General features: G+C 43.0%; 1 protein-coding gene across 7 annotated transcripts in view; it reads right to left on the reverse strand.

Moving 5' to 3' along the window:
* Window positions 1–20,027, reverse strand: part of picalma (phosphatidylinositol binding clathrin assembly protein a) — a 77,708-nt gene extending 57,681 nt beyond the window's left edge. For 6 of the 7 annotated variants that reach the window (XM_083660069.1, XM_083660068.1, XM_083660067.1 and 3 more), the window contains exons 1-2: window positions 19,963–20,027; window positions 19,544–19,791 (exon numbers count right to left, since the gene is read on the reverse strand). In XM_083660069.1, the coding sequence (XP_083516195.1) occupies window positions 19,544–19,673 (130 nt within the window). In that variant the 5' untranslated portion in view covers window positions 19,674–19,791; window positions 19,963–20,027. Of the gene's footprint in view, window positions 1–19,539; window positions 19,792–19,962 lie in introns of those variants that run through there. The other variant, XM_083660066.1, reaches the window with a different exon arrangement.
* Between the last annotated feature and the right edge of the window lie 4,851 nt (window positions 20,028–24,878).

Consider the following 24,878-nt stretch of genomic DNA (forward strand, 5'->3'; position numbering starts at 1 on the left):
GATGGCTGCCTAGTGCCTACATGGGCAGACTTTTCTAGCCCGTAAATGTTAACATATTTGGCCAAGTATGTAACATACAACATAAAACTAACGGTAATGCCTTCATTTAATGTAGAATGCAAAGGACATGTAACTGGCTTGTTAAACTCGCATTCCAGGAATATCGTATTTACCGCGGCTCTTTACCGCAGCTAGTCGACGCTCCAAGACGGCAGTACGGCAACCATTTTAGGGCATCCTCCTACCTCAGATTATTGGCTATCATTCCTCAGACTAAGCGTTGTCAGCGCTTGTATATCACAGTACACTGCTTCGTGTGTGCTCTGAAACGCCTTCAGTCCTCACACGAAAACGTTGTCATTCCTCCTGCAACGTGCCTCACTTATCGCTCAAACTAGCCGTCAGTCATCACTCCTCACGTCTCACATGAAAATGCTGTTCCAGTCAAAGCAATGTTTGTTTTCACTCGGCCAAACTGGTCATCATAGCGGCGCCGCAAATCTGCCACCGTCCGTCCTCCATTTGTAACGTTAAAATGAAATCCCTACACGGAACTTTAACAAAATCTAGATGGAAAATGAATGGCGGATGAAATGTCTTCATTGTATGTTGAATGCAGGAGAGGACGTGACTTTAGCCGGCGTGACTTTGGTGCTGTAGTCAGTAACTGACTGAAAAGCTCGGGTTTGAACTTCATTCAGGCCATGATCCATCTTTCTCTAAGCTTTCATCTTGCTCTGAGATAGTTGGTCATTGCTGCAACGATCGTTAGAAGCTGGGGAGAACTTCACATTCTATCCTCTTTGGGTAAATGTATCGATGAGTTCATTCAGTTGGCTGTGTCCTAGTCTCCAGTCTCGCTGTCACAGCGACCATGGAAGTAGGCTATAAAAAGAACGGGGCCATAAATGTTTGTAACGTTAAAATTAAATCCCTACGCGGAACTTTTAAACTGGTTATGAAATACTGGTGCCTCTATGACCTACATGAGCAAATGAGACCATCATCTAGGAGATTGGATATGTCTTTGTTGTTATTTACATGCCTGCGCTGCACACCGCACCACATAGTGCTGCACACCGCACCACATAGCGCTGCACACCGCACCACATAGCGCTGCATACCGCACCACATAGCGCTGCACACCGCACCACATAGTGCTGCATACCGCACCACACCACATAGTGCTGCACACCGCACCACATGGCGCTGCACACCGCACCACATAGCGCTGCACACCGCACCACATAGTGCTGCACACCGCACCACATGGCGCTGCACACCGCACCACATAGCGCTGCACACCGCACCACATAGCGCTGCACACCGCACCACATAGCGCTGCACACCGCACCACATGGCGCTGCACACCGCACCACATAGCGCTGCACACCGCACCACATAGCGCTGCACACCGCACCACATAGTGCTGCACACCGCACCACATGGCGCTGCATACCGCACCACATAGCGCTGCACACCGCACCACATAGTGCTGCACACCGCACCACATGGCGCTGCACACCGCACCACATAGTGCTGCACACCGCACCACATAGTGCTGCACACCGCACCACATAGTGCTGCACACCGCACCACATAGTGCTGCACACCGCACCACATTTGTTTGCTTGTTTGCCTTTTTTCTGGTCTCTCCAAAAAAGAACTTAGGCAACTTCAACTCATTCAGAATGCTGCTGCTAGAGTTCTAACGAAGACTAAGAAAGCTGATCATATCACTCCAGTTCTTAAGTCCTTACACTGGTTGCCAGTGTGTCAGAGAATAGATTTTAACTCATTCACCGCCAATGACGTCTTTGACGTGTTATCAGAAATAGCACTCCCCGCCAATGACGTGTTTGACGTGTTTTTGTTTTTATTACTGCAGGGCGTATTTCAAACACTTACCCAGCCTCTGACATAGTATCATGTCCCTAGCATCTAAGACAACATGTGAACAAACACATACCGCAGCTGTTGTTTTGAAATTGAGCAAGAGGAAAAGCAGAAAACGGGTAACGCTTCCTTGTGCAGACAGGAGAAACGCCATTGAAACGCGCCTCGGCGCGCTGCACGAGCTGGAGTCGCCTTCCTCTGTGCCAGCCGGGAGAACACGGGAGAAAGTAATCAAGAGATGTGTTTGATCATCGGAGGAATGAGGAAATGATCGATCAGTTTGCGAGGGCGGTGAGGACGTGTTGAATAGCCGAGGGGAAAACGGGAACGATTTCAGGGAGGATATGACAGGGAGACATGGACGAGGACGGGTGGACCAGAACATAAACAAAATAAACACACAACAGCAAGGCACAAGGCAGAAGCGGCAGTCACAGCAGCCCGCTGTCCTTTCTCAAGAGCTATTCAGTTGGTTCATGAAATCGCTGGGCTGCGTGCCCTCCAGTGTTGCTCCTGGCCAATCCCAGCGCCACAGGGCGTGGTTATTGCTTATCCTATGTGGGGTTAGAAATCTAAAAGGGGGATCGTGTGTGTGTGTGTGTGTGTGTGTGTCTGTCTGTCTGTCTGTCTGTCGGTGTGTCTGTCTGTCTGTCTGTCTGTCTGTCTGTCTGTCTGTCTGTCTGCACACTCACTCACACCGAGTAAACTGTATTGTTGAATGTAAAAAAAAAAGCACTTCATGTGTATATATATATATATATTTTTTTTTTTTTGTCATTTGTGTCCTAACGAATAATATTTACATGTCTGATGTCAATACAGTTCAAAATAAAAGAATTGAGAGTGAGTTCTGCCTGAGATTGTGCCCTTATACAAAAATTGCCTTTTCTCCTGTTTATTTTCTCAGGAGACCTTTTGGGTAGAAAACAGGGTGTATATAAATGGCTATAAGTAGAGTACAGAACATGCTAAAAGCTCACTTTTTTTCCCTGGTGAACCCAGAGATGTACATCTTCATTTTGAGGTATTGCAAATCACTCTGGTGCTAATAGATAATTTACTGTGGGTCTTGAAAGATGACCAACAATTATGAAAATCTTTGGCCTGTGCTAAATATTGGCAGTCCTAAACTGGCGGTGAATGAGTTAAAATACTGTTATTAGTCTATAAATCACTTAATGGCCTAGGCCCAAAATACATAGCTGAATTGCTCCCACGATACGAACCGTCTAGAACTCTTAGGTCAACAGGGTCCAGCTTATTAACTGTCCCTAGGATCAAATCAAATCACGGGAAGGCTGCATTTACCCACTATGCTTCTGCTAGCTGGAACAAATTGCCTGAAGACCTCAGATCTGCCCCAACCTTACTTACTTTTAAAAATAGACTAAAGACTTTTATGTTTACCGTCGCTTTTAACTGCTGACAGCTACTATGCAAACCCAATGAGTCCTCTTTCTGCAACTGCTGCGCCTGTTGCTTATTGCACTTTTTATACTCTTTTTTTTTAAGTTTTGTTAAATGTCCATTTTATTTCTTCTTTTCGTTTATTCTAATGCACTTTTTATACTCTTTTTTTTTTTTTTGCTGTGATGCTTTTAAATGTCCATCTTACTCTCTTCTTTTCTTTTCCTGTCAACCATTTTATGTGAAGCACTTTGAATTGCCTCTGTGTATGAAATGTGCTATACAAATAAACTTGACTTGACTTGACACATAGTGCTGCACACCGCACCACATGGCACTGCACACCGCACCACATGGCGCTGCACACCGCACCACATAGCGCTGGGGAGAAGCCGGCTGCCCGTCCAGTCGCCAGGAAAACCTGCGGCTCTGCCTCCAGCCTAGCGGAGCTCCCTCTCTCAAAACAATTGAAAACAACCATCATGTTAAGGCTGAGCAATGATGAAATACAGTTCAATTCGGTAGGACCCCTCACCAACAACCATTGTTTGTCCCACTCCTCACTGGAGCAGACCCTCTCATCATGCTGCATCGCACAACCGCCTGCAGCCACCATCCCCTCCAAGAGAAATTGGCCTCTCACTACATAAAAAAAAATCAATCAAATTCAAGTATGTTTGGGAACTAGCTTTAAAAATGAAATCCCCGCCCCCCCAGCAAAACAATTGTGTTTACTATCTGAAGCAGTGGCATGCAACCTTGCCCTACTCAGGAGCCACATTGCCCCCCAAGCTTTGAAAGAGCCACAATCTAAAAAAGTCCCTTTCCTCCCTTTATTTTTTTAGATTTTTATTTATTTATTTATTTTAAGTAGGGCTGTGGCGATTCACTTATCTCCCGATTCGATACTATCACGATTCTTGGGTGCCGATTCGATTTATATTGCGATTCTTAAGTATTGCGATTCTACGATTATTGCGATTCGATATTACGATTTATTGCGATTTTTGTTTATTTTTTTCTTTTCTTTTTTCAGTTTGTTTGCTTTTTTACACTAGATTAGAACATGGGAAAAGTTGAATCATACACTAGAGACTGTATATTATATATCATGAGTAGGGCTGGGCGATATAGTTAAAAACAGGGGCGGACTGGGATCATAATTCAGGCCGGGCATTAGATACCAAGGAGGCCAGGCTGATATGGCCCGACGCGTGTGAAATTTGGGCCGTTTGAAGCCCAATTTGGGCCGTTTGAAGCCAGATTTGGGCCGTTTGAAGTCCAATTTTACAATGAGATGCACCCACTTTAACCCTGAAGTGTAATTATTACTTCAGACTAACTAATAAAGTAATAAAACCACTAGTAAAACAGTAGGCGGCGCCTGGCCTGCTGTTCAGTGAGTGGCCTGACTGCAAGCACCAAAAAAAAAAAAAAAAAAAAAAAAAAAAAAAAATGTGATTATCGATTCTGGAATAAAAGATCGATTCAAAAAATCGTGACATTAAAAATCGCGATACTTAGGTGAATTGATTTTTTCCCCCACCCCTAATTTTAAGTACCGTAGTAGTTACAAGAGCCACGACTACCCATAAAGGAGGCTCTAGTCTAGAGACACAACAGAGTATTGCGGGGAAAATATCACTTCACGATATATTTCTGTATCGATCTTATGATTTTATTTTATTTTTATTTATTGCACAGCCTTACAAATCAAGCACACATTTAAATTGTGCACCAAAGGAAATTTCCCACAATGCAAGCCAGACATTAATTACTGCAAGTCTCACGGGCCATTTGATGAGAAGTATTAGCCCAATTTGTAGGGATTTTTTCAGTCGACTTTCAATTATGACCTAGATTTGAGTTGATGCAGATCATAAGTGGCTACATTGATAATATATGATATCATGTCATGTGAACAAAAAACTAACTATACAATGTAAGATGTAGGCCTATAGCACTATCAATGTGCTTATTTCTAATGTCACAAACCTAGTACGCATCACGCGTGCACACGCACAGGACATTCATTAGTCCTGAATCTGCAAGTAAAGCTGGTTTAAGCTCTGACCACTGTAACTACATATAAGTTTTGCTGGGGCCATATTTAGGGGGGGACAGGCACCTTTTCTACAAATTACACTGGAACAAAAGAGTGAAATGAAGTGCAATAACAACCTGGTTTGCCAACCTGACAATGATGCTTTGCGCAGAGTGGATGCCAGCACAGTTGATGTAGTAGTATCCTATCAGAGGAAAGCCCAGGGGAGGCTACAGCCTGTAATGCCATAGCGTTTCCCCTAGGATAGAGTTGTAGCAGTGGTGGTGAAGCATGCACACACAAAACTTTTTTCGCACATTTTTTTTTGCTTGCATTCAGCAGCAGCAGCGAATGCATATAGGGGAAACACTGCATGCTAAACATTTTGAGCTCTGCCATCGGCCCAGAGATGGACTACGAGTCTTTGGCAGCGATGTCAGCAGAGAATGTGTAAGGGTCAGAAAATGTGACATGCAACAGGAAGTGAAAGTAAAACAAGACAGCTGCTAGGAATCAGACAAGGCCTTAGCTATGAGATGCAGCGTTCTCTGGTTTTGCGGAGGTTTGTGTCAAGTCAAGTCAAGTCAAGTTTATTTGTATAGCCCTAATTCACAAGCATGTCCCAGAGGGCTTCACAGAAAATATGTCTAGCTAATTCTAGCTGACAAAACAGTAGCAAATTACAGAATAAAGATAACACATTGAACAATTGATAGAGAAATATAGAAAATATAGAAATATAGGATAGAGCAGAGGAGAGAGCAGGAGAAGGGAGGGAGAGCATGTCCATGGAGGATTTCCAAAAGAAGTACAGTAGCATCAGCATGCCAGTATGAAGGATTTGATTAGCTCACATTAGCAGATGGAGCTGACTGAAAGTTGACTCAGAAAATGAGGAAGGAAGTGATGAATAAACCTTCAAAAAGGAAGTATGAAGTATGCACTATGCAGTGCTACTGTGCAATGGATTCACAACTAAATTAGCACTAATGTTCATGTAGCAAATTTGGGTAACTCCATCTAAACACAGTTATTTTTCTGTACTGTCATTACACCTTATTGCCTTGCATAGGTCTCCAGGCAGAGTTTTTACATTATGAGTGCTTTAGTTGTGGCAACAGAATTTCCGTAGACCATCATGATAAGGGATGACAAAGTCTGACCGTCTGACGTGAATGATCAGCAATCTCAAGAATAAACACTGTGGCATAAAATACTGGCCCTTTAGATCAGTGCTTCTCAAATGGGGGTCTGGGGACCCCCAGGGGTCCTTGAGGGGGTTTCCAGGGGGTCCCCAGCCAGAAGGGGGGTAATTTATTTTCGCTATAATTCCATTCATAAGTATCACAGTGACTATTTTGGTCATGGGTTTTATACACTTTCTGTAATAAAGCATCTAGTCTTATTATCATATGGGGGTCTGTGGGACAAAATCCTATCAAATAGGGGTCTGTGGTCTAATTTTTGTCAGTTTAGGGGTCCTTCATGTTAAAAAATGTGAGAACCACTGCTTTAGATGACCTCTCACCATTATAGTACTGCTCCATTCAAAACATCATCACAACGCAGTGACAGAGGCATTTCCTTCCCTATCCCTGGAGACCAGATACTTATTATACATTCACAGCACAGCAACTAGATGCAGCAGTCACATAGCCTGGTCTGACAAAGACTGAATTGTCAACTCGTTACTGTACATTCCTACCAAGGAGGGAAAAAAAACGAAAACGAAAATTGGCATCACTCGCGCAAATCGCGCCGCCCGGGACTACTACTCGCACGTTTGCATCGACTTCTTTGTATGTAAACTCGTTGCACGAATTTGTGAAACTCGCCCCGGTGTGAACGCACAGTTACGCTCCATTTCCATCTTCGAGGGATGAGTAACTGGCAGCCCCCGACCTCACTCAGTGCAGCCCTATGCCTCCGCTAACAAGTCAGCAGTCTACATCCATGTCTGTCCAGACTCATACAAGCACAAATACCTTGACGCCCACGATGTAGTAGTGTGGGGACATTCAGCCTGATGGCACTTTAGGCAATGTTTGGGAGTACTTCAACAACATGGCTAAGCATTTTCAACATAGAAAATGGTCCTACCCCTAGCCCTAAACCACCCACATCCCCACAACCGCTCCCCCTACCCACCCCTCGAACCCCGACTCTCTATTAGCTTCCTATCCCTAGCTATGGCGCCTTCCCCCTAGCCCCATCCCCTTCCCTCACCACAGCCCTTCCCACCACCCACGTTACCCTAGCCACTCCCTCTACCCACCCCTCGAACACTGAAGCTCTACGACCTTCCTATCCCCTAGCCTCGTCCCCTTACTGATCACGTTCCCCCCTCCCACCAGCATCCCCCCTAGCCATTCCCATCCCATCTTCATGTTTGATTTAGCCTACATGACAATTAAAACATGAAAGAAGCTGGCTGAGCCTTCTGAGATGAACAGCCATCACAGGATACCAGCAGTGCTGTAAAAGCTTTATTAACCAATGTCACCATCTTGTGATCTTGATTTCTAGTGGTGAGGTGAAACGGCAGATACGTTCCACCTTCTTTTAAAACTATATAGGCTATACTGTCACTAAATCACTTAGTAACTTCAAGCAAAGGATTCATTTTACTTGCTCATACTGTTCAAGTGCATCAGCTCAATAACAAACTACATAAAACAGAGGCTGCAGGGCATCAAATAAAACGCTTTAAAAAGTTCATAGATACTAATTGCAAAGTTTTTCATGTTGAAGTTTGCAGATGCTGAGTAATATAGACCACCAGAGTAGAGAGGACTCAGTGACTTCTAATTAGTTATTTGCGGTACAAATTGTTGCTTTATAACATAGTAGTCAAGTCTTGTAATTTTGGCTTTTACATTTAACGGCTTTGCCAAATGTGTGCTTCCTTGTTTGGATTACACCCAAGCAATTCTCAATTAGATGCATCTCAGTTTGGAAATTGTGTGGAATTTTAAGATGACATGATTGGAACACGTTTGACATTCCACTACCCAAACGTGGCTGTTGGGATAATTACGCATTCTTGTAATCAGCAGCATAATTGCCAGGAAGTGCATCAAAGCATCCCAGCCAATCTCAAATGTGATCGGCTCAGCTCCCTTGCACTCTGGGAAGGGTTTGGGTTGTATAATGACTTCCTGTTAGCCGTTTTCCCCATAGAAATCCAAGGCTTGCTTCAGGAACTACAGGAACACTTCCTGCTTCAGGAAGTGCAATCCTGTTCCTCTAGACATGATGTAGGCTGCTACATGGCATAATGCAGCCAATGAAACTATGCCCACACCAGTGCAACACTCAAAGAGCCAAGAACCTCCTGATATTTCATGACATGAATGAAGTACTAGATAGGAATGGTAAATGGCCTGCATTTATATAGCGCTTTTATCCAAAGCGCTTTACAATCAGTAGGTACATTCACCCATGCATACACCGATGGCGGCAGGCTACCACGCAGGGTGCTGGCACACCATCAGGAGCAATTTGGGGTTCAGTATCTTGCCCAAGGACACTTCGACATGCAGACTGGAGGAGGCGGGAATCGAACCACCGACCTCTTTTATCCAAAGCGATTAGTGGATGACCCACTCTACCTCCTGAGCTACAGCCGCCCCCTGGCAGAGGAAAGGCCAGGCAGAGGAAAGGCAACAGGTGTACACAATACAGCAAGGGTTACCTAACCCTCTTTTTACCCACAGTGAGCAGGTGACTTCCTGGTTAGCAGCAAGGACCCTAAAAAAGAAGGATAAGACATCACTCACGCCATAGTGTTTGAATTTTTCATTGGGGCCAGTTCTATTGAAGTGAATGGGCCTGGCATGGAAAGTCACACTATAAACCATGATCTGTGTCATTTCATCTTGGATTGAAAATTGCTTCCAGCAGATTAAAGAAAAGACTTTATGTGATGTTGATTGATGTGCCGTTCGGTCATGTTTCATGATGGAGTTAGCTAATCTAGCTCTCTTTGGACCAGAGAGTTGGCTTGGGTATGCAGCTGCTGGACAGAGCCATGTGTTTGGAGACCAATAATAAGAAAAACAAACACAGTTACATTAAAAAAAAAAACATCAGTCAACATCACATAATGTTTTTTTCTTTAAAGCAGGACTAAACCCCAAAACACTTTTTTTCAGCTTTTAACCAATATGACTTTGGGGGTGCTGTGTGAAGAATTCTGGTCAGAATTTCCACATTTGAGACCAAACTGTGTCCATTGTACCATTTGTATCATATTCAGCTGCATAAGTGCCCTCTATGGGTTCAACCCTGCTTTTTTTGCCCTCAAAACTGCACAAAATGTGGTACAACCTGACGTCACGATGAACCAAAGACTATGGAATTTGAAGATAGTAACTCAGTGTAGCATTGTCAACTGATTTAGGCAGCAACCAGTGTAGCAGGGTCACGTGATTTTATAGGGAACATCAACCAGTGTAGCAGGGTCGAGTGATTTTACAGTATAGGGAACATCAACCAGTGTAGCAGGGTCACGTGATTGTATAGGGAACATCAACCAGTGTAGCAGGGTCAACTGATTCTACAGGGTGCAACCAGTGTAGCAGCAGGGTCAACTGATTTTACATGGAGCAACCAGTGTAGCAGGGTCAACTGATTTAGACAGAAACCAGTGTAGCAGGGTCAACTGATTTAGACAGAAACCAGTGTAGCAGGGTCAACTGATTTTACATGGAGCAACCAGTGTAGCAGGGTCAACTGATTTGACAGGGAGCAACCAGTGTAGCAGGGTCAACTGATTTAGACAGAAACCAGTGTAGCAGGGTCAACTGATTCTAAATGGAGCAACCAGTGTAGCAGGGTCAACTGATTTAGACAGAAACCAGTGTAGCAGGGTCAACTGATTTAGACAGAAACCAGTGTAGCAGGGTCAACTGATTTAGACAGAAACCAGTGTAGCAGGGTCAACTGATTTAGACAGAAACCAGTGTAGCAGGGTCAACTGATTTGACAGGGAGCATTCACTTCATGGCTGACGTCTGCTGGCAATGCCCGACGGCCAATGGCTCCAGTGGTGCTTGGCAGTAAGAGGTATGAGCATAACTCTCCACCATCTTGCCAAAAGTGAGAAACATTGGCACACAGATTTACAAAGTCTGCTAAGCATTAGGTTAACGGGACAGGTATGACTGGTTGACACAGACTAGAATTTTCCATAAAAGTATCTTGCTAGCAATGGGTGGGCTCCAGCAGCAGGTGCTTCATGGTAGCAATTTTGAGTTGTGCTATTGAATCTCACGGGCCTTTCAGAGTGACAGTAGGCTCCATTCAGCTGAGCTGGTGGACAGTGTGTCAGCACTCTTTTTAAGGTCCGTCATTCGATGCCGCTGCAGTCACATGCTTCTGGTGGGCCGCTGCGTTCTGCTCCAGAAGGGGGGAGAGGGGCCGCTGCGTTCTGCTCCAGGAGGGGGGTGAGGGGCCGCTGCGTTCTGCTCCAGGAGGGGGGTGAGGTGAGGGGGATCCTCTAGGCAGAGCCTTTGGGAGGGGGCAAAGGTGCAGACATATGTTAGCGTGTCCTCTGGCATGGCTTGCGTGAACCAGTTTCAAATTGCTGCAACTGCGGAAGTTCCAGGGGACACAAACTCAAGAGGAGAAGAAGGGACACCCTTAGGGCCTGTGTCCACCTAGCATCTTTTGCCGACGTTAAACGCTGGGAGTGCGCTGGGGAGCGCTGATCCCAGCGCACAATATACAAGGAAGCAGTCTCAAACTAACGTTAGTTCAGTGCGGTAGTAGCTTGATAGCTGACAGCTAGCAAGCTAACAACACAGGTAGGCTACGCTATTAAAAGCAGTAAGCACAACACTCACCAGAAATATTAAGTGTCTAGCCAATCTGCTCCCACAATTGAGCCTGTCTCTGTTGCGATAGTTTCTCCATATGATTAGGTGCCAGAAAAGGAGCACCCGACACCAGCGTCTTTCTGAAAAGTTAAATTATTCTCAGCTGGGAGTGCTGGGAGCCGGCCCACAAAAACACCGGAGCGCTCTGAAAATAGACGCTGGGTGCAGCGCACTTTCTATAGACGTCCATGTGCGCTCGCATACGCTCTCCCCCCATTGGAAACAACTGAAAACGAAATCCACAGGGAGAAAATCCATCCACACAAACGAGAAATATTGCACTCATTTCTAGCGTGCCTCGGACTTGAAGGGTCTCCCCTTCCCCACACCAGGGTTCCCACACCTTCTTCAACATCAAATTCAAATTCCTTTCTTAAAACCCTGATTCAATCCACAAGTTCTGCGAATCAGTAAACAGTAGTCTTATACTGAGAAGCTGTATAAAACAAAGAGCTGAAGCTGAAAAAGGGGAGCCAACAATGTCAGAGGAGAGCACAGCCAACCAAGCATACTTGCCACACAGGTCATACAATTCCAGTGGTCAAGAGTTTAATGGTGCCAATGGAGAACCAGACGAAACCAAAACCACAATCCAGCCATCAAACTCACAACAGGTCATTATTGTAAAAGAGAATGTGTTCTCAATAATCTACCTGGTAAAATAAAGGAAATGATGAACAGGTGAGAGATGAATGAGAACATTCATATCCCCACAGTTTCATTCCATATAGATTTGCATGGAGGCCCGGGGTGTGGATGAGACGTGAGGCCTCACTCCAGGCTACAGCTACAGACTGTGGCAAACAGCTACAGCTACAGACTGTGGCAAACACAGCTACAGACTGTGGCAAACACAGCTACAGACTGTGGCAAACAGCTACAGACTGTGGCAAACAGCTACAGACTGTGGCAAACACAGCTACAGACTGTGGCAAACACAGCTACAGACTGTGGCAAGCAGCTACAGCTACAGACTGTGGAAAACAGCTACAGCTATAGACTGTGGCAAACAGCTACAGACTGTGGCAAACACAGCTACAGACTGTGGCAAACAGCTACAGACTGTGGCAAACACAGCTACAGACTGTAGCAAAAAGCTAGACTGCGGCAAACCGCTACAGACTGTGGCAAACAGCTACAGACTGGCAAACAGCTACAGACTGTGGCAAACAGCTACAGACTGGCAAACAGCTACAGACTGGCAAACAGCTACAGACTGTGGCAAACGGCTACAGACTGGCAAACAGCTACAGACTGTGGCAAACAGACAGCAAATGGGTTGACCAAAGAGGGAGAGGTGGCTGTATTTCGCTACATCGTTTAATTTTAATCTTTTACTGAACGGTCGCCTCAAAAATAAATAAAGCTACAGGTACAAGAAACAGGTTAATTTTAGATAATTGTTTTTGAACAAAGCGATCACATTATGAGAATGAGAAGACAGAGTTAGGATGCTCTCTTTACTGTAAGACATGCTATTGTCAAAGCGAGTGAACCAATCAAAAAATTCAAAAGGAAGTGGTATGCTCATTCTGGGTCACTTGTATTTCACGTCTGCCTTGAAAACTCCCCAAAGATGAGTACAAGTGCATATTCAGCAGGGTACCAAGCTTCTTGACTTGGCAATAAAACCAATCACTTATTCTACTGCAGGGATGCAAAGTCATGGGTAGTGAAAAAGGTGACAGATACCAAGGGAGACATAAAAACCACTCAGAAATCCTCCTATTTTAGGATGAAAAAGGTGACTGTCACCTAAGAGTGACTAGTTTGCATCCCTGCTACTGACTAGCTACCTTCACTGGAAAAGTTAATCTGATAATGTTACACATTTCATATGTGAAAATTATTCAGACAGCCTCTGCAGCCACTAGGACTTCCTGCTTCCTGATTGCTTTGAAGATCATGTTATGCTCAAAACAATTACACAGGGATCTTGTGACTTCAGAATTATGTGCCATGGACCAAAGCACTGTACATCATAGGTCACACTTATGGCAGCCTAAATATCCTCATAGAATTTCATCTTGATGGTTCCTCAAGATGTTTACGTCAACTATAGTGCAAAAGGCGCACAACCAGTAGCGTCATCATATATTCATTACTTCATGAGAGACCTTTGAGCTGTTTTTACATAACAGCAATTCACCTAGACTATATATATATATATAACCTAGAGTAGACATATATATGTATATACTGTATATATATATATGTGTCTATATATATATACATAACCTAGACTATATATATATATATATATATATATATATATATATATATATATATATATATATATATATTAGGGCTGTGCCGATTCACTTATCTCCCGATTCGATACTATCACGATACTTTGGTGCCGATTCGATATATATTGCGATTCACGATTATTGCGATTCTACGATTATTGCGATTCGATATTACGATTTATTGCGATTTTTGTTTATTTTTTTCTTTTATTTTTTCAGTTTGTTTGCTTTTTTACACTAGATTAGAACATGGGAAAAGTTGAATCATACACTAGAGACTGTATATTATATATCATGAGTAGGGCTGGGCGATATAGTTAAAAACAGGGGCGGACTGGGATCATAATTCAGGCCGGGCATTAGATACCAAGCAGGCCAGGCCGATATGGGCCAACGCGCGTGAAATTTGGGCCGTTTGAAGCCAGATTTGGGTCCAATTTTACAATGAGATGCACCCACTTTAACCCTGAAGTGTAATTATTACTTCAGACTAACTAATAAAGTAATAAAACCACTAGTAAACCAGTAGGCGGCGCCTGGCCTGCTGTTCAGTGAGTGGCCTGACTGCAAGCACCCAAAAAAAAAAAAAAAAAAAAATTTTTTTTTTTTTTTTTTTTAATTTGCGATTATCGATTCTGGAATAAAAGATCGATCCAAAAAATCGTGACATTAAAAATCGCGATACTTAGGTGAATCGATTTTTTCCCCCACCCCTAATATATATATATATATAGGTATAGGTATAGATAGACATATACATGATAGGCTATATGTCATACCTATGATGGACAGGGGGAAAAGTCAAGCTGCTATAGTGTGCTAAGCATTGCCTGAGTGTAAACTGCACTAAATCCACTTTGCACCATTTTCCCCAGAAGTCATTTCACACTTACTCTAAACAACCAGACAAGTCAATAAGCTGAAGCTTGCAGTGAAAGATTTGTTTGGCTTTTACTTTTCCCTTTGTTTCTAGTAGTCTCTTTACAGTGATGTGGCTGAGTTGATCTTTGTTTCTAGCAGTCTCTTTACAGTGATGTGGCTGAGTTGATCTTTGTTTCTAGTAGTCTCTTTACAGTGATGTGGCTGAGTTGAACTTTGTTTCTAGTAGTCTCTTTACAGTGATGTGGCTGAGTTGAACTTTGTTTCTAGTACCGGTAGTCTCTTTACAGTGATGTGGCTGAGTTGAACTTTGTTTCTAGCAGTCTCTTTACAGTGATGTGGCTGAGTTGATCTTTGTTTCTAGTAGTCTCTTTACAGTGATGTGGCTGAGTTGATCTTTGTTTCTAGTAGTCTCTTTACAGTGATGTGGCTGAGTTGAACTTTGTTTCTAGCAGTCTCTTTACAGTGATGTGGCTGAGTTGAACTTTGTTTCTAGCAGTCTCTTTACAGTGATGTGGCTGAGTTGAACTTTGTTTCTAGTAGTCTCTTTACAGTGATGTGGCTGAGTTGAACTTTGTTTCTAGTAGTCTCTTTACAGTGATGTGGCTGAGTTGAACTTTGTTTCTAGTAGTCTCTTGACAGTGATGTGGCTGAGTTGATCTTTGTTTCTAGTAGTCTCTTTACAGTGATGTGGCTGAGTTGAACTTTGTTTCTAGTAGTCTCTTTACAGTGATGTGGCTGAGTTGAACTTTGTTTCTAGCAGTCTCTTTACAGTGATGTGGCTGAGTTGATCTTTGTTTCTAGTAGTCTCTTTACAGTGATGTGGCTGAGTTGAACTTTTGTTTCTAGTAGTCTCTTTACAGTGATGTGGCTGAGTTGATCTTTGTTTCTATTAGTCTTTTTACAGTGATGTGGCTGAGTTGATCTTTGTTTCTAGTAGTCTCTTTACAGTGATGTGGCTGAGTTGAACTTTTGTTTCTAGTAGTCTCTTTACAGTGATGTGGCTGAGTTGATCTTTGTTTCTAGCAGTCTCTTTACAGTGATGTGGCTGAGTTGATCTTTGTTTCTAGTAGTCTCTTTACAGTGATGTGGCTAAGTTGATCTTTGTTTCTAGTAGTCTCTTGACAGTGATGTGGCGGAGTTTATCTAGCATGGCAGTGTTAAAGAATGTGAACCATGGCCCGGCCCAAATCAAAGGACGCAGAGCATATCTCACCTGCAAATCACACAGAAGGAAGACTGGGATGGCAGCTAGACACACCAGGGCTATTTCTAGCAGGACAGGAAACTCCAAACACAAGTGCACCCTCTCCAACCCTCCTTAAATACCTCGAACCTAAGTGTGAGTCTTGCTAGCCTTTCCTTCTCAAGATTAGCTCAAAACCTCAGTCCAGCACCTCCACTGAGGAACCACCAATCACCTGGTCGTCTAGGCCCTGGGGCGGGAGGGGGTGGGGGTCACTGGGACATGGCCTCTCTCTATTGCGTACTCCATCAGCTGAACGCTGCGGTTATGCATTTCAATAACCCACATGTTTCCGACCTCACACATGGGCCTTCTTGTTCAAGCCAATACTAAAAATAGCCGTTAACTGGAAGTGGATTCCACACAGTGCCAGAACCAAGAGGCTGCCTGCAATGCATATAAGCAATATGCTGTTTGCAATTGAGCCATTTGGGGACACAATAGAGCAGCCTTATATAACATCTTATCTAGTCTTCATTTTATGAAGTGCCCTAACAAGACCTTCCCCAACATCATGCCATTGTTCAAACCAGCAGTGAACTGAAATGTGAATACTTGAATGATGATGACCTTAGGGAACTAGTGGAGTCTGGTTTATGAAACTTTACCTCTCTGAGTACAAACTCCCAGTATGACAGTCATACTGATGAGTGATGAGAGCCACATTACATGTGTCTGGCAGTATATCCCAGTGCAGTACACACACAGTACACATACAGTGCAGTACACACAGTGCAGTACACACACAGTACACATACAGTGCAGTACACACAGTGCAGTACACACACAGTACACATACAGTGCAGTACACACAGTGCAGTACACACACAGTGCTGTAGACACACAGTGAAGTACACGGACACACTGATGGCTTCCACTCAAATTTAAATGTGAGGGCTGATTTGCATAGTAGATGCACACTGTATCTTTGCTGTTTGTGGAGCAAAGTGCTGCTTGGTTCAGGTCTTGTATGCTTCTCAGTTCATTTCGATGCTAATAGACCTCCTCTCTCGGCCAAACATTAACATGCTCTATGCACCAAGACACAAGTCACAAACAACCAAAAACCCACAAAAACAGCAGAACTGCTTGATAGGCAGAATGATACATTTAAGTAAGCTTATACAGCAAATTTCCGCAGAATATAAATTGTCGGAGCTAATGAAAGTGAGACTTAAATTGAAAGATGTGGAAAAAGAATGAATGTAGGTACACAAATGTCTAGCTGAAAGTGTACATCTTCACACTAGACATGAATTGGTGTGGCTGGTATGAATCGTGACAAGCTGATACTCCATGCACATTCCTGTTCGTACTGGTTTTTTAAATGAAGGTACTTGCAAGATGTAGCAAATTTGGCAAGTGGTCCAGGGAACCAGTTTATCAATGCTGTGTTAAGAGTGACAAGCTTCATGGGCCCTTCAGCGAGTATGTGTGCTGTGTATGAAGCAAAAATAAAATGAACACTGACAGGCAGACAGGAGTAGGTTGGTAAAAAGGGCACACACTAGAAAGAGTCAGACAGAAGAGGTCAATGATAAAACTAAACTAAAATACAGCTCAACCATTTTACTGCCATCATAAACCCATCTACAGCTTGAGAAAGCAAAAGATAAAGCTGATGAGTGGTTGACGTGTTGGCTGTCATGTGTCACCCTGACCGAGTTGCTAATCATCAGCATATCTTTATAACATTAGGATAATGTCATTCATGCCAATGCATAGGAGGAACTCTGTTGAATGTGTTCAATATACAAAGGTGACATCATGCATTTACAAAGATCTGCCATAAGATTCGTAAGAAGAGACGCCAAGTCAGATGGCATGCGAGTCCTAAGCACGGTTTAAAAACATTTGCATCTTACAGCAAAAATAAGCAGAAATTATGATTGTTCCTCAAAATTGTTGTCAACATTCCACATGAGTCATTCATTTTACACATCCTGTGTCATTTCCTTAATGTACTGAATAAAACCATAGAGAAATCATATACTGTAAATGTAAAAAAAAAAAAAAAAAAATACTCATAAACTATTTTCATGTGCATCAATAAAAAAGCAGTCCCTTTCTGTTTTTCGATGTGACTATGTAGAAATGGAATGATGTAATTTAATGTAATATAACAGCAAAGAGGCCTATAGCTTGTTTTCCCAATACAGCTACTTGTTCAGCAGGCAACAGGCATCCCTTGCAAATCCACCTTAAGGAAATAACTTCAGTTTCAAATAACTGACTGAAGATGATTTCATCTGATAGGGGAAAGTGTGCAGAAGGCCTGGATTAAAATGCTAACTGACATACCATACTAACATAGATCAAATTCATCTGACCAGTATATAGTTAACATAGTTCATGTCAGTCAGGTTTGGTCAAATTACTGAAGGATTGTCTAAATCAGTGGTTGTCAAATGGGGGTCCGGGGACCCCCAGGGGTCCTTGAGGGGGTTCCAGGGGGTCCCCAGCCAAAAGGGGGGTCATTTATGTTCGCTATAATTTCATTCATAAGTAACACAATGACTATTTTGGTCATGGGTTTTATACACTTTCTGTAATAAAACATCTAAAAGCATCAATCCTATTATCATATGGGAGTCCGTGGGACAAAATCCTATCAAATGGGGGACCATGGTCTACTCTTTGTCAGGTTAGGGGTCCCTCATGTGAAAAAATCTGAGAACCACTGGTCTAAATAGTGAAGAGGGATTTGTGACAATTCCTGCTACATACTGTAGGGAAATGCCTATGATCTGTTGGAAGGAGGAGGTCAAGCGCCTGATGGAACAATGGAGGTCTGGGAACAGACAGTGGCTCAAACATGGCCCAAATGTCAGGAAGTGCAAAGGCTATGTCAACTATTGAGTAGTCAAACTCCTCTGCTTGCACTAAAAGAGAACGACACCCAAAGTCCATCTCAGCTGAATAGATTCCTTCATAAATAACAAACCCAACAGCGGAAATAACCTCATTCTGGGCCACAGGGACGAGGTATCACATAGTGACCCTGTTGAAAAGTAATTTGTTTGTATGCTCTTGATAAGAGGGTATGATAAAGTCAACACCACCACGGCCACAGAAAATGCAGTTGCTCTGTTACACATAATATTCTACTGAGAGTTTAGTGTTATTATTAGGAGCTAACATTACTTTTCAAAAGCAGTCCTAATAACAACACAACTGTCATAGTTCTAGCCCTCTGGAGGGAAAGACCATTATGCCAAAAAACATTTAAAGGCTTATAAAGTATGACTCCTGACTGTTAAGCACCACTCTTCAATTTGGCAGAGTTTTAGAATTGGGAGTACACACTGCTACATGCTAGCCAGCCAATCTGAAAGCTGACATTTCACTGGACTAGCTTGTTGGACCACCCTTATGCCGAATTGAAGAGTGGCTCCTGCCCATTCAGAAAACTGTCTGGAGTAATATTTGATGGTAGCTATGTGGCTACCTTTGCCAATGAGCAAGGTAACATTTCACTGAGTTTTTAATGGACTTTGGCGTCATTCTCTCTCCATTCAATGGGGGTTAACATAATGTTAGTTCCATACTCAGCTGAAACTTGTGTATGTGCAATGCCCAAGTACAGTGGGCGTCTGGAGAATGTAGTAGTTAATGATTTGAAGAAAGGTTAACGCTTTACAACGAAGTGATTCTAATGTTGAGAGCATGACAGAGAAGCAAGCTGCATTTATTTCAGTTGTCAAAGTTACCAGCCTGCAACTGAAACAAACCACCTCTGTAACGTTAACTTTATCTGCCATAACTGCAACAAACCCATAACGTTAGCTAATATATTGTTTTGATAGGTAGACTACCCTCGCCTAGCTAACGTTACATGTATTTGCAGGCCTCACAACCACAGCCCTAGCATAAATGCCGTTGGAAACACTGACCCAAATGTAAATTCTCGCCAACGTTAAAAGGTCATAAATCACATACTTACAATCCAAATGTTTCTTTTTTGGCCCCATAATTTCATGTGTGGTCGCCTTGCACACAGTTTTGGTAATCGCCGAGCCGGTGACACTGTGTTGAGCGGCGGTTATCCTGTCTGTAATGCTCTGTCCAGACATCCTTTACCGGTTGAAATAAATGGACAATGCTGATAAAGAAATGCGTCCAAATCCAACAGAATCGTTTGGTTTTGTTGTAGGGTGTCGGTCTCCAACGGGTCTCAGCCACCTGACAACACTAGAGACAAGAGACACAAGACATAATAATGAGACGACGGCTGGTGTTCTATTTCACTTGTAGACTATCAAAATGGGAAAGAGATTCAGCTCCACGACTTTAGTTTATCAAATAGATTGAACTGATGTTACAACTATCAATACCTCGTGGCTATTATAACGTTATACCAACCAGGAAATTTTTAATCGACCCCAGACGTCTACGGTCTCTTCTCCTCTCCTGTACAAGTCTTTTTCTCACATTCCAGTGTCAAGTCAGCGACAATAGAAATAGAAATGACTTCCGAGTTGAATTTTCAAAATAAAGCCCTTATGGAGGAAAATGTGCTACGGTTACAACTTTGGAGTAACACAAAGCTCTATAAGTAGCTATTCGTTTATGTTGCATTAATATGCCCTATCTTCATTCAGCATCTTTCATTTTGAAATTACTTGATATATCATACGAATGTATATAATGAAGATCAATATTAGTCTTCGTTCTTCCTTCCTGTCTTTCTTCCTGTCTAGCGTGGCTAACTCTGCCCAACTTGACTCACATTCACACCCTCTGTTCTTCTTTCTTTGGCTCCCACTCTGCTCCCACTGAACTCCCCCTGCAGGTTTGAATGGACTGACAGTGTCACAGGAAAATGGCGGATCTCTTTCCTGTCCGACCCACCCATGTCACAGGTGTGTGTTTATAATATTACTAACATGATTCCTAGGCTCGCCCGCCCTGCAGCTCGCCGAGCTTACCCTGCAGCTCGCATACGCAGCTCGCACACTGTGTGTCGCATACGCAGCTCGCCTGCTCTATGACATCACTGATGACATTATCACGGATGACATCACTGATGACATCGTCTCTGATGACATCACTGGTGACATCATCGGCCCGATCGCATGGAAAACGGCATAGGCATGAGATGCACTGGCACTCTTGTGTTTACTTTAGTCCGTTTTGCTTTCACACAACAAACGAACCGCGCCAGGGTTCACTTGGAAGCGAACCAAGACCCACATTTTCAAGCGGACCAGAGTTTGTTTGTTTGTTCCGCCACAGAGTTCGTTGCGCTTTCACACCACCCCAAACGAAGCGCACTATCCGAGGAAATTAACTCTGGCGCGGTTAAAGCGGACTAAACAGCTTATGTGAAAGCGACCTTAACTTTAACAGAAATTCCTGAAATTTCTGAGTCACTGCAGGCCTTGATGTGAAGCATGCAGGTCACATTTGGATAGGTTAAGTTTGAGACCAGAGGCTGCAGAAAACTTATCGAATACGAGGGCCGAGCAGCATTTTGGTAAACAAACCGCGTCACTGGGTGGCAACGGCAATGGAACCCATGGAGCGTGAGCTTTGGGAGGCTTGAGTGTCTGACTCTAGCCGGCTGACTCTGTTTATATTTTAAAAACTGCAACAGTTCACACAACTTGTCTTTAACACGACATGCATATAGCCTATTATACATCAAACTCTTGAGATAATTCTGCTCTCACTCAGAATGTAAAAATATAAGCGATGTGATGTAGGCTATAGTTTTTGAGATAGCCTAACGTTTGTTTGGCACAATAGTTAACTGCCACGGGTTCCGCATTTCTGGGTGGCAAGTGACATCACGCTGATTCGTTCTATAGGCTTACCCAGTAGCAGTAGCCTAGTCCCTGCGCTTTCTGGTTCCTTCATCTAAAAGTCAATGGGATTTTCGTATGCGAATTTCGGTTCAATATCTCAAATATTTATAGTAATACGAGGGATCAGCCAAGCAGCATTTTGGTAAAGTGGCGCGAGGCTTGTGTGTCTGACTCTAGCACCGGCTAACTCTGTTTACATTTTAAAAACTGTGACAGTTCACACAACTTTAACACGGCATGCATATATTATACATCAAACTCTTGAGCTAATTCTGCTCTCACTCAGAATGTCAAAATATAAGCGATGTGATGTATAGTTTTTGAGATATTTGTTTGGCACAACTCATACTAGGCTATTAACTGCCACGGGGTTCCGCATTTCTGGGTGGCAAGTAACATCACGCTGATTCGTCCTATAATAATAGCCTAATCTGTGGCTAGCAAAAGTTATAAATATTCAGTTACATGCGCTGTGATTGGGTCAATTATTAATCATTAGATGTGTGTCCCTGGTGGTCTAGTGGTTAGGATTCGGCCACGGCCCGGGTTCGATTCCCAGTCAGGGAACAGCAGCAGCCTGTTGCACCAGCTGAACGTAAGTTCTCTCTTCAGTCCCAAGTCCACACTAACTACGTTCAAACTAGTTAGTTAAAGATGTACGTAAGGTACATTACTAGTAGTCATTAAACCTCACACTAGCCAAAATAGTGCTGCTCACTGTCTTCTGAAGTCCGTCGTAAATAAGAAATGGCCCTGTAATTAAATTTGGTGGGACTTCTTTTATTGTATAAATCATGTGGTAGGCCTAAAGAACTATGTTGTGTTGCAGTGGCAGAATGAAGAGCTGCTCATGCTGCATGTAAAGTAGCCTAAATAAAATAATAAAAATAAAGTCAATAAAAGTAAAGTGCAATGAATGAATGATTATGACTCTTAATAGCACCAGTTGCTGACATAGCTTCCATTCTCTCCACTGCCAAACTGTTCACTTCCCCAGTCCTACAACTAGGCTAGGCCTACTTGTTGGATGGCTAATGTTCGCTCAACTTGCAGTCGACTGCATTTGAAAGCAGCAGCAACAGAGCTTTTGCTGACTCTTCGGTATAACTTTGCGGACATCTAGTGGTCATAGTTTGCCATTACCGCCATCTTGCATAGGCTACCTGCAGTAGCCTAATAGCTTCCTTTAAAAAGTATACACATTGCCTATTTTATAGATGATTTTATATAGCTAGCCTACTGAATGAATATCAGACACCAGAGATCTTTGAGATATATAGGCCTACATCATTGCTGCATTGATAATGAATGAATGATTTTGCAGCATTGTAAAATGGCTAATGAGATCAGTAGAACAGTGTAGAGCAGTGATACTCAACCCGAGGCTCTAGACCAATGTTTCTCAAACTTTTTCAGACCAAGGAAAACTTAACCAATAAAAAAACTCGGGGCCCACCTAACTCCCAAAACATCCCCAAAAACAATAGGCCTACTACTTCAACTGTAAATTAGCCTACAAATTACAGGCTAATTAAATGACAAATAGCATTAAGGCTGTACAATGAATCAAATTTCTGGCTTCCCAGTTCCCACAATTATGAAAACAAGATAACTGGCTACAATTTATTTGAGTCCATTTACCTTTTCTTTTCTTTTTTTAGCCTACATGTATTTATCCAAGGGGGGAAAAAAGGAAAAAAAGATCAATCTACTCGCGGACCACTAGGCGGCGCCCGCGGACCACTGTTTGTCTAGACTCTCTAGACTAGAGCCTAGTCACAAACACAACTACCCATAAAGGAGCTGCATGTGGCTCTAGAGCAGGGGTGGTCAAACTTCTTTGGTTGTGGGCCACATACAGAAAAATATAAGGAGTCGCGGGCCAAACAATATTAAGCACGGCAGTTTTCAACCTGTTTAGACTGAAAGCGGGGGGAATAGACCATGTTCTGATCTCTATGTTTTAAAATATTTTCGTGTGCCAACAGGTTAAGACAGAGAAGAAAAAAAAAGAAAAAAGAAAAAAAAAGAATAGACCTGAGAGCTGTAGGCTACCACGAATGTTGTATAAGAAGATCCAGGTAACATTGTTAAAAGAAAATAGCGTCATGTTTTAAACAGCTAAAAATAGCATAATATGGGACCTTTAATCATTTTGACATTTTGTTCAGTTGTGGCTTGAAAGCGACGATATCGATTAGTGTGAAGCTCCCCGGACGGGGACGTTACGCGGCCGCAGTAAGTGAAGGCCTAGTGGAGCTGTTGATAGCTAAAAGCCCCATTGGGCATTGGGCAGCGGTGGCCCAACGGTTAGAGAAGCGAGCTTGTGACTGGAAGGTTGTCGGTTCAATCCCCGTGACCAGCAGGATAAATCTGGGTGGGGAAAGTGAAAAGGCAGTACATACTCCTCCCTCATTACCACCACCGAGGTGCCCTTGAGCAAGGCCCTTAACCCCAACCGTTCCAGTGGAGCTGATCAGTGGCCAGCAGATCAGACTGTGGTTGTACTGGTCAGTTTCCACTTATGAATGTGTGTGTGAATGTGAGCAGGGCACTCCTGAAAAAGAGAGCATTGCTCTCAGTGAGACTCCCTGTATAAATAAAAGGTTAAAAAAAAGCCCCATTGCTTTTACCCACCTTTTTACACCTTAATGCAAGATGTTACATTCCATATACGAAAGGCCTCAAATGTTTTAAAGATTTTTTCATAGACAACTCTTTTTCCTCCTTTGACCAGGTATCGAAAAATGTGGTTTACCAAAGTCACATTTCTTTAGATTTCTGCAGGTCAGGCATTCCATTCAGGGTCAGGTACCTCACTTTCCAGAAGGACAACCTCTTAACCCCTTAGATGTCTTCATCACCCTCAATCCATCAGCTAAAGGGGTTGTTTCCATTCTTCATGATCTAATATCGGGACTAGATTCTCCCTCTTTGACCCCTATTAAAACTGCTCTATGTGTGCATGTCCAACCCAACGTCATTCTCTCATTCAGTTTAAAGTGGTGCACAGAATTCAGGTGAAACTGGCTAAAATTTACCCTGACCGTGGATCACTCCAAAAGTTGTATAAGGTCTGGGGTACTTTCCTTACATACTTTCAACAGTCTACCACTGTAGTTTCAGAGTAGAGGACTTTTCTGCCCTCTGCTGGAGGTGAACATCCTGCTCCTTTGACTCCCGGTGACTCACATCATTCTATTCATTATACTGTATGTAGCTCATGTTATGGAAATCATTAGAGTGCATAACTAGCCTTTTTTGTATCTTTCATTTTATTTTATTATACTTTTATGTGTGTGTGTGTGTGTGTGTGTGTGTGTGTGTGTGTGTGTGTGTGTGTGTGTGTGTGTGTGTGTGTGTGTGTGTATGTACGGTACGTATGTGTGTATGTATGTTTGTATGTATGTATGTAGCGTATGTATGTATGTATGTATGTATGTATGTATATGTCCCCCCTCCCTCTCTTTT

This window comes from Poromitra crassiceps (genome assembly GCF_964638095.1).
Source record: "Poromitra crassiceps genome assembly, chromosome: 1".
Taxonomy (NCBI): Eukaryota; Metazoa; Chordata; class Actinopteri; order Beryciformes; family Melamphaidae; genus Poromitra; species Poromitra crassiceps.